We start from the raw sequence: 14,150 nt of genomic DNA on the forward strand, positions 1-14,150 counted from the left end.
TATACGTAGTAATGCTAATACATATACGCGTAGTACAATGTATGTATACATTAAATGAATACATATATAAAATATAACATTAATAAAAGTAAGATGTTTAATAAGTAAAAATATAACATTAATAAAGTATAATATTATGATTAATATTACAATTAAATGAGAAATATGAGGTAAAAGGACGAAATTGGGTTAAAAACGAAATTTTAGGGGCAAATTTTAAAATCATCGAAGGGAGAGGGGACTGATTCAAACACGCGAGCCAATGGGAGGGACCGAAGGAGTAAATAGTCCAATTTTACCAAACGACGCCGTTCAGATGTCCCTCCTTCAGACAGTCAGGGGATTAAATTAAAATAGAATTAAAATTACGGGGCCAAATTTAAAAACATGAAAAGACCTAATTAAAACCAATAAAATTGCGGAAGGACTGCATGCGCAATTGTCCCAAATAGAAAAAACACGCGGATCCTCTGTCATTCGGGTCGGGTGCCGTTTTTGTGTTTTAAAATGGCCAGGCAAAACGGTGCGTTTTGCAGGCCTATATAACCCTTTTATTTTTTTATTTTTTTTCATTTCTCCTCTCCCTTTAAAAAAAAACTCCTAAACTCCTCTCTCTCTCTCTCTCGGTCTGCCAGCCCAGAAGCCGACGAGGTGCAGGCCGGTCACCGCCGTGCCGTTTGCCGTGCCGGCCACTGTGCACGGTGGCCGGAGATGAAAAATGGTAAGAAATTTTATATTTTTTATTTTTAAAATGTATATGTATGTATATGCGGGCAAAATTGGTTAAAAAGAAAGAAAAAGAAAGAAGATGAGGATGAATCACCTTCGACTGTTTAGCTTTCTACTCTGTTTGGACTGTTTTTGTTATTTTATATTGCTAGAGATTCTCTGCTTGAATCGAGTGATATTTGTTTTTTATTTTCACAAAAAATGCTGAACCTTCAAATGGTTTTGGATTCGGCTTTATATAGCCATTACAAATCCTTTTTTACATTGTCTTTTCTTTGCTAGAAAATGGGCGGTGGAGCAGAGGCCATTTGCACTATTGACATGACTGGGGCGGTGGGAGTCAGAGGCAGTAGAGGCAAGTGGTGATGGGACAGTGCTGATTAGGCTAGAGTTCTTTCTCCTTTGGTTTTGTGTTTGGGTTGGGTTAGTGTTTTGGGTAAATTGGGTTAGGGGATATTTGTTGTTATTTGGGCCTAAAATTGGGCTTGTACAAAGCTCTTATTTTGTTAAAAGGTAAAAAAACTGACAATCTTGATATTCTAGAAGGTTTTATAGTGACCGATGAAATTGGACGTCTCTATTTCGTTACGAAGTCGAAGTCAACTCATTTGGAGCGGAGACAACTTGGTCATAGGAGGGAAAAAGGTATGACCGTCTCGTTGAAAATAGGTTCTCTTTTGGATGCAAGTTTTGAAAAGTTAGGACACCGTATTCATGAAAATTAGACCCGGGTTAGTTTTGATTTGGCAATGTACAAGTCGAAGGCTAGAAGTCTTCCAGTTTCTAAGTACAGATTCGACTCAGTTCATTCCCTACATAGTTCAAGATAGGCCCGTGGTGGGCTTTGGCAAAGATGGCGTTGTGAAAATATGAGTCAAGGTGGAGATTTGTTAAGTATGACTCTTATGTTAGTCAAATTTGAGAAATAATCTTCTAGTTAAACTCTGTTTATTTGTTTCAATCAAACTCTGATTAGTCTAGATTATTTTATTATTATTTGTCCTATGAATTTAGCCTATAAATAGGCTCTTTTACAACATTAAAAAATATTTTCTCCATCTTTTGTACTTTTCGTTCTTTTGCCATTATAATAAAATTATCTTTGCCCGTAGTTTTTTATCCTCTTTGGAGGGGTTTTTCCACGTTAAATTTGTGTGTTCAATTTCTCAATTTATTCCGCTATTTTTTACTTATTGCTTAATCGGATCGATCCCAACAATAAGAATATGTTGTCAACCTAAATTCCACCTAAAAAAACGAATCAAGGTTCGTCGAAGTTTGAAAACTCAGGGAAAAAAAGGTATTCAAACTACTTTCTCACCATTTAAAATTTTGTTTAGTTGGCCTAAACGTTCTATTTCACTATGTATAAAAAATAAATTTTATCGTGGATAAATTATTTTTGGGTAAACTATATAATTAATCACTAAATTATAGGTTAAGTTTTTATTTTGGTCACTTAATTAAAAATATTACAATTTGGTTATTGAATTATTCAAAAGTTTTTATTTAAGTCACTGGGTTGTTAAAACCGATACTATATGACTTTCTCTGTTCATACTGCCTACACCAATCGAAAGCTTGTTTTCCCTTTATCTTTTACAATTTAGGTTTTTTTATGAAACAGCTTTAGACATTACAAATCTGCTAACCAAAATTCAAACAACTTTTTTCTTTTATGTCAGACACTAATTATCAAATCAACTTGAATCTAAGGTATGTTATTCTACTCGTCGATGGATACTAATTCACTGTACTAATTGTCAAATCATCGCTTTGAGCTTACTAGCGGTACTTTAAAAAAAAAACTTAACAGCTTAGCGACTTTAATAAATTTTTTTTGAACAGTTCAGTAATTTAAATGAAAACTTCCGAATAATTCAATGACCAAATTGTAACTTTTTTAGTTAAACGATCAAAATGATAATTTACAAATAATAATATTATTTACCTAACATTTTTTCACTAGCATACATTTTTTTTTTCAATTTTAACCTTAGATTTTTTTTCCTTCTATCTAAATTGTTTAGGCAAATTGTGCAGGCAGAACTGTCCTTGCTCGTTTAAAATTTTTATTTTAAAATTTCATGTATGTCGTGATCCTTCAATCAGCTCTTGTTTACATATGTGATAGGACTTACCTACTATTTTATCTACTAAAAAACATTTTTATTATTGTATATTGTATAATAAATTCTTAGACATATATTTTATTATTGTAATGAATAATTAATTAAAACAAGAAATTTTGTAAATAATAATTAATACAAAATAGGGCTAATTTATGAATTTATAAATTTTTTAGAATTACTAATTTATATTTTAATATAAATATAATTTTATTAATTTATTTTATATATGCATTTTATTTAATGTCCTTATCAATGATAATTCACTTTTCTCATCTTAATTTACCTCATCGATATTGTTGTGATTAGATCTAAACATGTACATCATCTTTGGTTTTATTGCATTGTTACGGTATTCAATTTCGTTTCTATAGTAATTAATGCTGTTTGAACCGGACCGGCCAGTAGAATCGGGAACCGACTAGGGAATCGATCCAAAAAGTGGTTTTGAACCTGTTAGACTAAGAATTGATACAAACTAGTTGAACTGGCTAAAAAGTCGATTGAACCAACAGATAAACCAATTGAATTGAGATCTTTAACAAATTTTTATTTCTTTTAAATTTTTAATCAAACCGATCAAACCAATAAATTGGTGAGTTGACCGATTTAATCATCCATCCTATTTAAAAAATATTGGTAATAAAACTAAATAAACTATCGCAAGCAGAATCTTTAATTTGAAAACGAAAATATGAGGCTTGAAGGAGCTTTGCTCGATGGTGCGTGAGTAGCAGGCCGTGGGGCTAACCTTCCTGCAAAATAAACTTTTTAGTTTAACATATTGTGTGGATTACAGATAAAAAAATATCGAAGAACAGGGGAAATAATGAAAACAAGAAACAAAAGATGCAAAAAGAAATGGAATACATCCCATATCTGCAACTGATGATCGTTTTATGAACCACTAAACTAGACTACTATCACGACTAATTAAGGCAAGCGCACCTATCGAATGGTAGTATAGTCACGGTGAGTCCAGAGTATCGTATCCACAAGGACAAAAAGTACTAGTATTAACTATTTTTCTATTATTGAGCCTAAAATAAAAAGGATTTGTTTTAATCTAAATTTAACTAAACTAATTAGCTAATGAACGCGAATGAGAGTGAAGAGAATAATCGAATAAATCAATAATAAATATAATACCCAATGAAGAATCCACCTAGACTTCACTTATTATTCCGATTCTGAATCTAACTATTTATTCACTTGTTTTGATCTGTAGAAATCCCTAAATTATGTTAATATCTCTTTCGAGACTAAAAACAACTGACTCTAGGTTGATTAATTGAAATATCTTTCTAATTAAAACCCCTATTGTCGTATTAACTCGATCTATGGATTCTCTTATTAGATTTGACTCTAATTCGGCATATTTATATCGCCTTATTTCTAGGGTTGCATGCAACTGCGCTTAATTATGGTAGATCTACACTTAAACAAGGACTTTTGCTCCACTGAATAAGCACATCAACTTGAATTAATATCCTGAAAATATTAAAATAAGAATTAAGAAAACATAATTAAGAACAAGAATAAGTATTTATCATTAAATTCAGAATATTAAATAATAAGATCCGTCTTAGGTTTCATCCTCCCTAGGTATTTAAGGAGTTTAGTTCATATTGTAATAGGAAAACATCTCAAAAATAGGAAAACAACAAAACATAAAGAAACCCAAAAACTTCGAGAGAGAAATTGGAGGGAGATCTTCAGTCTTGAAGGAGATTCTGCTTCCGAGCTGAATCCGTTGGCGTTCTTCGAGTAATTCCTGTGTTCTCCTCTGCGTGTCCCCTTAGGTCTTCCTCTGGTATGTATTTATAGACTTTACACTACTCAGAAACCCTAAAAATTGACTTTTTCTGCGTATTTGGGTAACTTGGAGTGATATTGACACGAGCTACTACATGGGCGTGTGGCCAGCCCGTGTGGCTCACACGAGCGTGTGCTCTACCCGTATGGAATTTTTCTTGGTCGTGCGGGTCCTTCAATCAACCCATTTGGTCCATTTTTGGCCCGTTTTCTGCTCCTTTCGTTCCCCTATGCTCTCCTGAGTATAAAATATGAAATTAAAGGATTAAGAGCATCTAATCCACTCAATTATATGATAAATCATCCAAAAGTATGCTAAGTATGGGATTAGAAAGTGTTACTTTTATGATTTATCAGCAACCAAAATAAAATTTGTCAAAATTTCACAATACTCTAATTTCTAGAGTAACCTTTAAATTTTAATGTTGGTTTTTTTTTGGGGTCAGGAGAAATCTTGTTTCCGTCACTTATTTTGATCCAAAATGCAATACTGTTACATAAACATATGTGACACAGTAGACAAATAAAATTGTGAGATGAGCAAGCCTTTGTGCTAGCTCGCTCTTGCGCTTTAAAAGTGTGAAACAATGCTTAAGATATTAGCAGGGCTCAATCATTTACCAAAATCTTGAGAGATCAAAAACTACCTTGTTTCATGTCTGAGTGAACTAAGTCAATATCAACGTTACTATTTCGTGTAATTTCAGGTGATGTTTGTCCCTAAACAACAATAAGGAATGGAAGAGTGAAGAGAAATAATGAAGTATATTGGGAGGAAATATGGGTAATAAGTAATAAAAGAGAGAGCTGAGTACTCCTTTTTCTTCCCAAACCAAGCTTTTCATTGAATAATCCATTCCAAGTACAAAAAGGTTTGTTCTGTGGATGCGTATGCTAAGCAAGAAGGTAGAGGTTGAGAGATAGCCCATGCCATGTTGAACCTCAGCAACCAAAGAGATTGCTCATTAATGCCGCATCAATGGCTCCGACCTTTTTGCACTAAATACATTTCAAAATAAATAAAAAAAAGTATGGTTAAATTGTTAGGGATATAAATTAGTTATCCAAATATTTCTATTACAATAGTAAAATTATATAAATTTACAATATCCACTAAATTCTATTGAAATAATGTTGATATTTTCTTTTCTATTTATTATTATGTTTTCCATTCTTTTAAGGGTAATCTACAAAAATAGTCACTTTTGTTTGTCTCTGATTATATTTTTGTCACTTATGTTTCAAATGTTACGTTTTAGTCACTTATGTTATTATTTTGTTACGAAGTGACCACTCTACCGTTAAGTTCCGTTATCTCTCTAACGGTAATCCTACGTGGCAGTCCAACTAAATTTTAAGTGCCAACTTAGATTTCTAAATGGGATAAAAATAGATTTTTAATTAAAAATTTTAATTAATTATATTTTTTAAACCTAAACCTTAACTAAAAAAACTGTTCATCTCCTCTTTTTAATTTTTCTTCTACCTCTTCTTTTTTTTTCAGTGGGATTTTTTTCTCATTTGACTAGAAAAACTATTATTGAAATCAAAATAGTTAAAATCAAATTGACTGCTTCATAGAGATGGATTCAGTGGAGGGTTCGAGTATATCTTCTTTGAATCCCTCTATCTCTTTTATTCAATACTGAAAAGTAAAAGATTAGATTTTTTATTGTTTAATGAAAACCCTAAATTAAAATTCTTGATATTTTCTTCTACTTTTTGAAATTGTTTGTAAACATGTATTTTATTTCGCGTCAGTAGACATATCATAAAATACAGCCAGAAACATATTTTCTTGAACATGTTTCATTCAACCTAATTTTAAAATTTTCAGAAAAAGGCTGTTACTTTCACTGTTATTGTTCCTAATTATTATATCTTCTAATTTTTTCACAGTTCTTAAATAATTGGTTGCTCAATTAAATTTTTTCTAATCTGAATCAATTTGTATGTTCACAATCTCTTTGTGGGTATTCTAGATTATTCTTTCTTATTGCTGATTTCAACTATTTTGATTTTAATAATAATTTTTCCAGTCAAATGAAAAAAAACCATTGAAAAAAAATAAGAGATAGAAGGAAAATTAAAAAGAGGAGATGAACAGTTTTTTTAGTTAAGGTTTAAGTTTGAAATTTTTAATTAATTAAATTTTTTAATTAAAAATCTATTTTCATCCCATTTAGAAATCCAAGTTGGCACCTAGAATCTAGTTGGACTGTCACCTAGGATTACCGTTAGAGAGATAACGGAACTTAACGGTAGAGTGATCACTTCGTAACAAAATAATAACATAAGTAATTAAAACGTAACATTTTAAACATAAGTGACTAAAATGTAACCTGAGGCAAACAAAAGTGACTATTTTTGTAAATTACCCTTCTTTTAATTTTTCATCTTTCTAATTTTCTTTTCATTCCACTCTACTAAGCAAAGTTTAAGATGTTGAAACCAGTCCATTTTCTCAATTAGCCTTTTGCTGCGAGAAATAACACTGTCTACCTTTTCATTGAAGGCTTATAAGGAAAGAAACAATCATTCAAGTAAAGAAACAATCATTCAAGTACTTCAACTAAAAACTTGTGATGGAAAAATAGGTGTACAGTTGCACAGGCAAGACAAGAACTTGGACAGGTGAATGAAATACTTAAAAACAGTTGCCAAATGATCGTTAATGTCCTAACTTTCCTCGATCAAGTTTCAACATCATCATATCTTATGAGAAGGAAAATATGTCTGTCTACAATCTCATGTTGCATACTTGAAATCCATCCAAGGTCTCTGCTCTTATTCTCCACTGTGAATAGCTAGCCGAAACTTTAAAAAATAAATAATTAATTAAAGCAAGCAAGTCATCAATTCAAAAGGAGGACGAAAATCAATTAAGATTTGACATCACTTGGAAGAATCAGGATCGGGTTTGACTTTGTTATCAGCCTCAGCTGAAGCTGAAGTCTCTGGTTTTGGTTGTACAGGGCCACCATTAGCAGCAGCATCTTTCCCTGCTGCCGCAGGTTTATTTTCTCCACCAGAATCTGCTGGAGTAGAGCCTTTCCCATTCTTGGCCTCCTTTCCATCTTTCCCGTCTTTTCCAGCTTTTTCATCTTTGGGTGGAGGCATCATATGAGGTGGAGGGTTCTGTTTGAGCTTCAGGAGAATTTGTCTCATCCTCGAAAGATCAGTAAGCTTGCCAGGCTTTGGACCTTGAATCACAAAAACCGAAGGGGTTTTATCAGGATCTTTTCTTCCTCTCTTCTTCTCAATGGTAGCCACCTCACGAGGAATGATCTCAGCAATCGCTTTCCAGTAGTGCAGGTGAGATTCTTTGTGGAACTTTTCTTGATTAGCCATGTATAGCTGCATCAGCATTCAACAGTACAAAATTTGATTTACTTCAGCCTTGTAAACAAGCAAAGAGAAACATCACAAATGCCGGTTTGTACCTTCTCTCTTTCTCTGTTGTTAGCCTTATTCGTTTCACAATTTTGATCCCTTTTCTCGTAAAAAGATCGTTTGTATTCTTCTGCTTCAGCAATTATCTGATCTCGCATCGCCCTCTCTCTTTTCTCCTTTTCCTCCAGATGAATGGCGTTTTGGCTGTGTATCCACAGGAATTTAAAACATTAATCAACAATGACAAACAAGTCATGCTCACAAGTATAAGAAATGCCCCAAGGAAGAAGGTAAAAGGAAACAAACCGGCGCCATTCACGTCGAGCGAAGCTTTCCTCACGCATCTCATCAGGCGGAGGCAACACGGGCCCTTCAGAGGCAAAAAACCCATCATCGCCATGACCATCACCACCGATACCACTACCATCCATGGCAGACGCCCTGAAAGATCCATAAACATCCGGGGAGGGAGGGTCGATATTATTATTGTTAGTATGGATGTTGTTGGTGGTGGTGGCAATATAAGCAAGGTTATTACTGTAACTGCGATTGAGATTGTGAGGAACGTGGTGAGCAGTATCAGAGGTGAGATCATGGGGAGGGAAAGCTTGTCCAGTTGGAGGAGGAGGGAAAGAGGAGGAATCATAGCCCATGTAGGCATCGTCATCGAAAGGGCGAGATGAGGAATTAATGTCTTCTCCTCCGTCATTGTTCATCGCATCGAAGGACTCCATTGACGTTCAAATGGAAAATCCTAAAAGCTCCTGTTACGTTGGTGGACTTCTATGGCAGTGTGTGGGTGTGGGTCAGGGTTGCTGGCTTTGAGCTATTTTTGCTCGAGATACATCGTTATATTCGGATCCAGAGAGGGAAGAGGGAGTTGGTTGGGGTTGGGTGATATAAACATATGTATTACCTGTTATTATTGCAATATAATTAACTATTTAAAATGATAAAATATCATCAAAAGTGCAACTTAATCACCATTCAAAATATTATGATTAATTTAATAATTAAATATAGGTGAAATACCCTTCAAGATATTTTAGATTTTAAGCAAAAAGTATTTTTTTTTCTTAATTTAATATTTAATGTTTAAATTTTTTGTCAATTAAGTTTTTTTTAGTTAATTTGATTATAATTCTTTAAAAAAAAGTCAAATTTAACAATTATGCATTCTAAAAGAGTTAAATTGTTATTTATTTAACAAAAATATTAACTAAAATGTTAAATTTTTTAACATGATAGCTCAAATAATAACTCACGTGTACTCTATACTAATTTTTTTTATATATTTTTTTAAAATTATTTTTTGACATAACATATAAGTCAATCATTGTTATGTTAGTATGAAAGTACATAAGAACTGTCATGCAAGTTACTACACCAATATCGTTAAAAAAATTAATGTTTTAGTCAATATTTCTATTAAAAGATTTATTTAATTTTTTTTGAAAGGATAAATAATTAAATTTAGCTTTAAAAAATGACCAAATTGAAAAAAGATATAGATGTTGAGGGATTATGTTTATTTGTTTAATGATATGAATTTTGATATTGTGGTTAATTACCTGTTCCACTTCAGTCATTGAACCATTAAAAAAAATAAATTGTTAAGATTCCACCTTGAGAAATACACTTAAGAATCCCTAATTACTCAGGCTTTGTGTACTAGATGCTGTGCATCTCCTAGCTCCATTTCACTTCCATCCCATTCATTGTGATTTTGAAAAAGCAACTCAATCTGTTCCAATGATTTTCCCTTCGTCTCCGGAACAAGTTTGTAAACAAAGGCAACCGAAAGAGCTGAAAACAGTGAAAACAGGAAAAAGGTTCCTCCTACCGTTATTGTACGAGCGAGAGACAGGAATGACATGGCAACGAAGCCGCTGCATACCCTGTTACCTACAGCCCCAAGTGCAGACGCTTGAGCTCGCAATCTCAAAGGGAAGATTTCAGATGTCACTATCCAGCAAACCGGACCCATTCCCACTGAAAAAAATGCTACATTCCCACAAACACACAATAGTGCCATTGCTATCCCAAGCTGCCCTTTCCCCAATATGGCGAGGCTAATGCTTAAGGTAAACAAACAGACCGTCATTCCAATTGTGCTCACATAGAGCAAGGGCTTCCTCCCAACTCTATCAACAAGGAATGTAGCTATCAATATAAGTGCAGTTTTCGTGACACCCACGGCAACTGTTGCAGCAAGCAGCTTAGACTTGTTCACAATTCCAGCATCATGGAAGATTTCAGGGCTGTAATACACAGTTGCATCTATTCCAGTGATTTGTTGGAAACACTGGATTCCGAAGCCAGTGATCAGCATCCGACGAAGTGAAGGGGAAGGGCTTAATAGTTCACGCCATACAGCTTTCTCTTCATTCTTCTCTCCATTAGAAATTCCAGCTGCAGCTACTATTTCAGACAGCCTCTCTTCTACCTCTTTGTCATTTTCATTTGTTTTTAACAGCACTGATCTTGCTTCTTCGACTCGGTTCTGCATGGCCAACCACCTTGGTGATTCAGGGATGATGAAAAGTGCGAATCCTATGAAGACTGAAGGCAAAATTCCAACAGCTAGCATTACCCTCCAGTTTGTATGTACTGAAAGACCAGAAAATGCATAATTTGAAACATAACCAAGCAAAATTCCTAGATTTATGAAAATCTCAGGGAAGGATGTAAGAGAGCCTCTATCAACAGTAGGTGATATCTCGGCAATATAGACTGGAGCAATCATGACCCCAAACCCTATACCGACCCCGGCCAAAACTCGTCCGATCATTAGTACTTCGAATGACGATGCAAGTGTCATTATAGCTGCACCAATTTGAAATACAATAGCAGCGAAGGCCATTGTCCACTTTCTACCTATAACATCTGATGTCCTTCCACCAGCTAAGCTACCTAACAGTGAAATGACGCTCAAAATCCCAACAAGAACTTCTTCTTGCACCTCAGTTATCTTCAGGTCTTCCTGTATAAATATAATTGCTCCACTCATAACACCTACATCTGCACATAGAAAAGAAATTCTTATTTGAAATGTGTTTGAAAAGTGGTGATTTCTAACTAAGATTTTGAGCCAAAATGGTGAATTTTAAGCATCCCAAGGAGATTAATTACAGTGAAGTTCTGTTATTCACATTAAAGTTTGGCTTGTCAATTGATTATAGGCTTGATGCTTAACAATCAAATATTATTACTGGCAAGATCAGAAAATATTGCTAATTTTTTATGCCTATATTTTTTGGTTCTACAGTATCAATGAACTTTATAATGCTAAAAACCAAGGATTTGAATTAGCCATTCTTTTCCTGCTAAATTCATTCAGGTCAACAAAGAAAAAAAAATACTAAGAAGTATCAAAATTCAACCATTCCCACATAGAAATAATAATAATAATAGCAGTCATAACTCCAGAAACAACCAAAGTAAATATAAAATATGAGAGATGAAGAGAGAAAAGAAAAAATTACCATAGCCAAGAAGCACATTGTTGAGAGATGCAAAGATGGCACAAGCAAGAACATATTTCCTGGTACTTTTCTTCCTTCCCAATTGATGGTGATGATGTGAGGCATCATCTTCGAAATCATCAGATAGTTCAGAATCCATTCTTTTGTACTTGTTTTTACTACCCAAAGACAAAGCCATTTCTCCATTCCCATCTCCTTGGACACCCACCAACCCCATAGCTCCCACAAAAACAGGAAAAAGAAAGAAGAGAACAGACCCTGAAGAGTTGCCTTTTCTGGTCAACAAGAAGGATAAAGACATGAGTTGGGAGTTTAGATCTAAAGCTAGAAATGAAGATAAAGAAAGTGTAATAAGCAAGTTGTTCCCTCGTATATATATTATTTATTGTGCAAGCAGGCCACTTGATAATTTTCTAAACCTTACTTACACAGGAACAGGAAAAAAAACAAACAGTTTAAAACATCACAATGTGTAAACAAAAGGTTTTTATGTTTTCAAGGTAGTGTCAAATATGCAAGATAATGTGTCAGTATTTTTAGGCTTTTCTCAACTTCTATTAAAAGTTGAAATGCAATGGCAAATGGCACTGCTTACCTTTGAGTGTAATTTTTCTTAATCCATCCTTTGGGTTGCTTTCAGCAATTAGGTTAACGACTTGTTGGTTTGATATATTTTTAGAAACACAAACAAATACTTTCTCTTATAGCAGGCACAGTTTGAGAGTTTGGATTAATAAGCACACATTGGGTTGGTTTTCGTCTCACCGACAGTCCATCTTGTCGCTTTCCATGTATAGGAAGAGCCATGGATTTCGCAGGCTGTCTCTTCTTCTCTCCCGGACCCTCCTTACCATTCCCCGCTTTCACGTGTATGTGGAGGTATACGTGTCTTTCCTATAACTTAAATTCATACAAACAAGTGTTGATTAAAATGGTGAATTTTAAATCATTTAAGTTCAAATTTTATTTTAGATTAACTTGACTTCAAAATAATAACTCAAATGAGTAATTAATTCAAATTAATTTGGAATTAAAGTGAGTGTAATTTGTTTAAAATAAGCAATTACCTTTTCCTTATGTCTTATTCATATATTTGGTCTTCCATCTAAGATCTATAATTAGTTTTAATTTAATCCAGAAAAGTCAAATATGATAATTTAACCGAAATGTTTTTAAGAAAATATCAATGTGAAGAATTATTTGATGGGCATAGCTCCACTGAAAAAGCAGAGAACGAGTCCATTAAAAGAGAGCCCAAAAACAATTAAGAAAACATGCGGTGAACGTGGATCGAACACGTGACCTTCAGATCTTCAGTCTGACGCTCTCCCAACTGAGCTATCCCCGCAATTGATGTAATAGAGACAATAAAATGTATTTATATATTGTTTCTGTCATTCAGTGTTGGTGGTTAGCATTACTCCATAAAAGCATTGGATGGCTTTAATATTACTTTATTTATCAACGCTTTTATATTACTTTTATTCTCTTACTCATAAGTGCTCCTCCATAATTTGTAATATTATATTTATTATATATAAATTTTGATTCAATGTATATAATGTCGTATATGAATATTAATTTTGTATAATTTTATACATAAAATTTTGTTTTGATTCAATTTTTACAAGTCAATAACAACATTATCAATCTAGCACTATTTTACGTTGATATGTTGCATACACAAATAATTATATTAATTTAATATATAAATAAATGTATATATTTATTTTTTTTAAAATGTATAATTAAATCATAATTCAAGTTCCATGTATACATATGAATTAAAAATTAAATTTTATGTGTATAATTGGATCAAAATAAAGTTAAATTACACATTTAACTAAAATTCATGTATAAATTTAATATTTATCCTTATATTTATTTATTTAAGTTTGATTTTTTTTTTCTAAAACCTATAATAGACAGTCCAAGCTTATTTAGATATTCATTAGAAAACAGCATAATAAATAAGTATCATTAATTTTATAAAAACTAAAATTTGCTCAAATTCAGAATCTTCAACGGTTGAGACTTTGCCTACGGTGGACTTTGAGGTGGGGAAGAGTTCTGCGAGCTCCAATAGTGGTGTTGGCAGCATAATGAAGAAGGTAAGACGTCGCACAAATGTACCCCCAGACCTGAATGACCTGACTGTGGATGAAAATGGGTCGGTCGTGCTGGACACTAACTCGTCAAAGGTTTCGTATATGACAAAATTATTGGGAACCCCGTCGGATCAAAATGCATGTGCTAATATGGAGGAGATGTTTGAATTGTAGGATGGAGATGTGGCTACAGAGGTGATTGTGTAATGGCCAAAATTTAAGTGGTGTCAGAATAGTGATGTGAGATAGCTAAATCCGACATGTGAATTTAGATATTAGTAAGTAAAAGTTAAGTGTGATTTTAGAAATATTTTTGAATTAGTGAAATTGTGAATTAAAAGAAAATTTCTAGATAAAAAACGAGGTATCAAGACCTCTAATTCATAAACTGACCCATAAATATTTTTAGAAATATTTATGGAATGTTACTAAGTTAGTATTAAAGTTTTGTTAAGAGATTTTAACATTTCAGTAATTAATTGAAGAAAAAG

At 33.2% G+C, this 14,150-nt stretch overlaps 2 protein-coding genes and 1 non-coding gene across 4 annotated transcripts; all 3 read right to left on the reverse strand.

The window, feature by feature from the left end:
• Positions 1–7,237: 7,237 nt before the first annotated feature.
• LOC107886766 (clathrin light chain 1) lies at positions 7,238–8,979 on the reverse strand. The gene is made up of 3 exons (XM_016810821.2): positions 8,373–8,979; positions 8,117–8,270; positions 7,238–8,030 (listed from the first exon to the last, which is right to left on the reverse strand). Exons 1-3 carry the CDS (start codon positions 8,798–8,800, stop codon positions 7,569–7,571), a joined length of 1,044 nt encoding a protein of 347 aa, XP_016666310.2. The 5' UTR covers positions 8,801–8,979; the 3' UTR covers positions 7,238–7,568.
• Positions 8,980–9,662: 683 nt separating this feature from the next.
• Positions 9,663–12,449, reverse strand: LOC107886765 (probable polyol transporter 4). 2 transcript variants are annotated; one of them, XM_016810820.2, is made up of 3 exons: positions 12,147–12,449; positions 11,552–11,826; positions 9,663–11,087 (listed from the first exon to the last, which is right to left on the reverse strand). In XM_016810820.2, the coding sequence occupies exons 2-3, from the start codon at positions 11,766–11,768 to the stop codon at positions 9,724–9,726; spliced, it is 1,581 nt and encodes a 526-aa protein (XP_016666309.2). In that variant the 5' UTR covers positions 11,769–11,826; positions 12,147–12,449; the 3' UTR covers positions 9,663–9,723. The 2 variants fall into 2 exon arrangements, with proteins under 2 accessions (XP_016666309.2, XP_016666308.2); XM_016810819.2 differs by lacking the exon at positions 12,147–12,449 and having other exon boundaries at positions 11,552–12,054.
• A 377-nt stretch (positions 12,450–12,826) lies between these two features.
• Positions 12,827–12,899, reverse strand: TRNAF-GAA (transfer RNA phenylalanine (anticodon GAA)). Its single transcript has one exon. It is a non-coding gene; the product is annotated as a tRNA-Phe (tRNA).
• Positions 12,900–14,150: the final 1,251 nt, after the last annotated feature.

This window comes from Gossypium hirsutum, chromosome A03, assembly GCF_007990345.1.
Source record: "Gossypium hirsutum isolate 1008001.06 chromosome A03, Gossypium_hirsutum_v2.1, whole genome shotgun sequence".
In the NCBI taxonomy this organism is placed as follows: Eukaryota; Viridiplantae; Streptophyta; class Magnoliopsida; order Malvales; family Malvaceae; genus Gossypium; species Gossypium hirsutum.

Bases quoted from the DNA above. Each gene is read 5' to 3' on its own strand.
- LOC107886766 (XM_016810821.2), bottom strand. From the start codon at position 8,800: ATGGAGTCCTTCGATGCGATGAACAATGACGGAGGAGAAGACATTAAT. The intron at 8,271-8,372 runs GTTTGTTTCCTT...GTGGATACACAG, and splicing joins GCTCGACGTGAATGGCGCCG to CCAAAACGCCATTCATCTGG. The intron at 8,031-8,116 runs GTACAAACCGGC...ATGCTGATGCAG, and splicing joins ACAACAGAGAAAGAGAGAAG to CTATACATGGCTAATCAAGA.
- LOC107886765 (XM_016810819.2), bottom strand. From the start codon at position 11,852: ATGTCTTTATCCTTCTTGTTGACCAGAAAAGGCAACTCTTCAGGGTCT. The intron at 11,088-11,551 runs GTAATTTTTTCT...TTCTATGTGCAG, and splicing joins CAATGTGCTTCTTGGCTATG to ATGTAGGTGTTATGAGTGGA.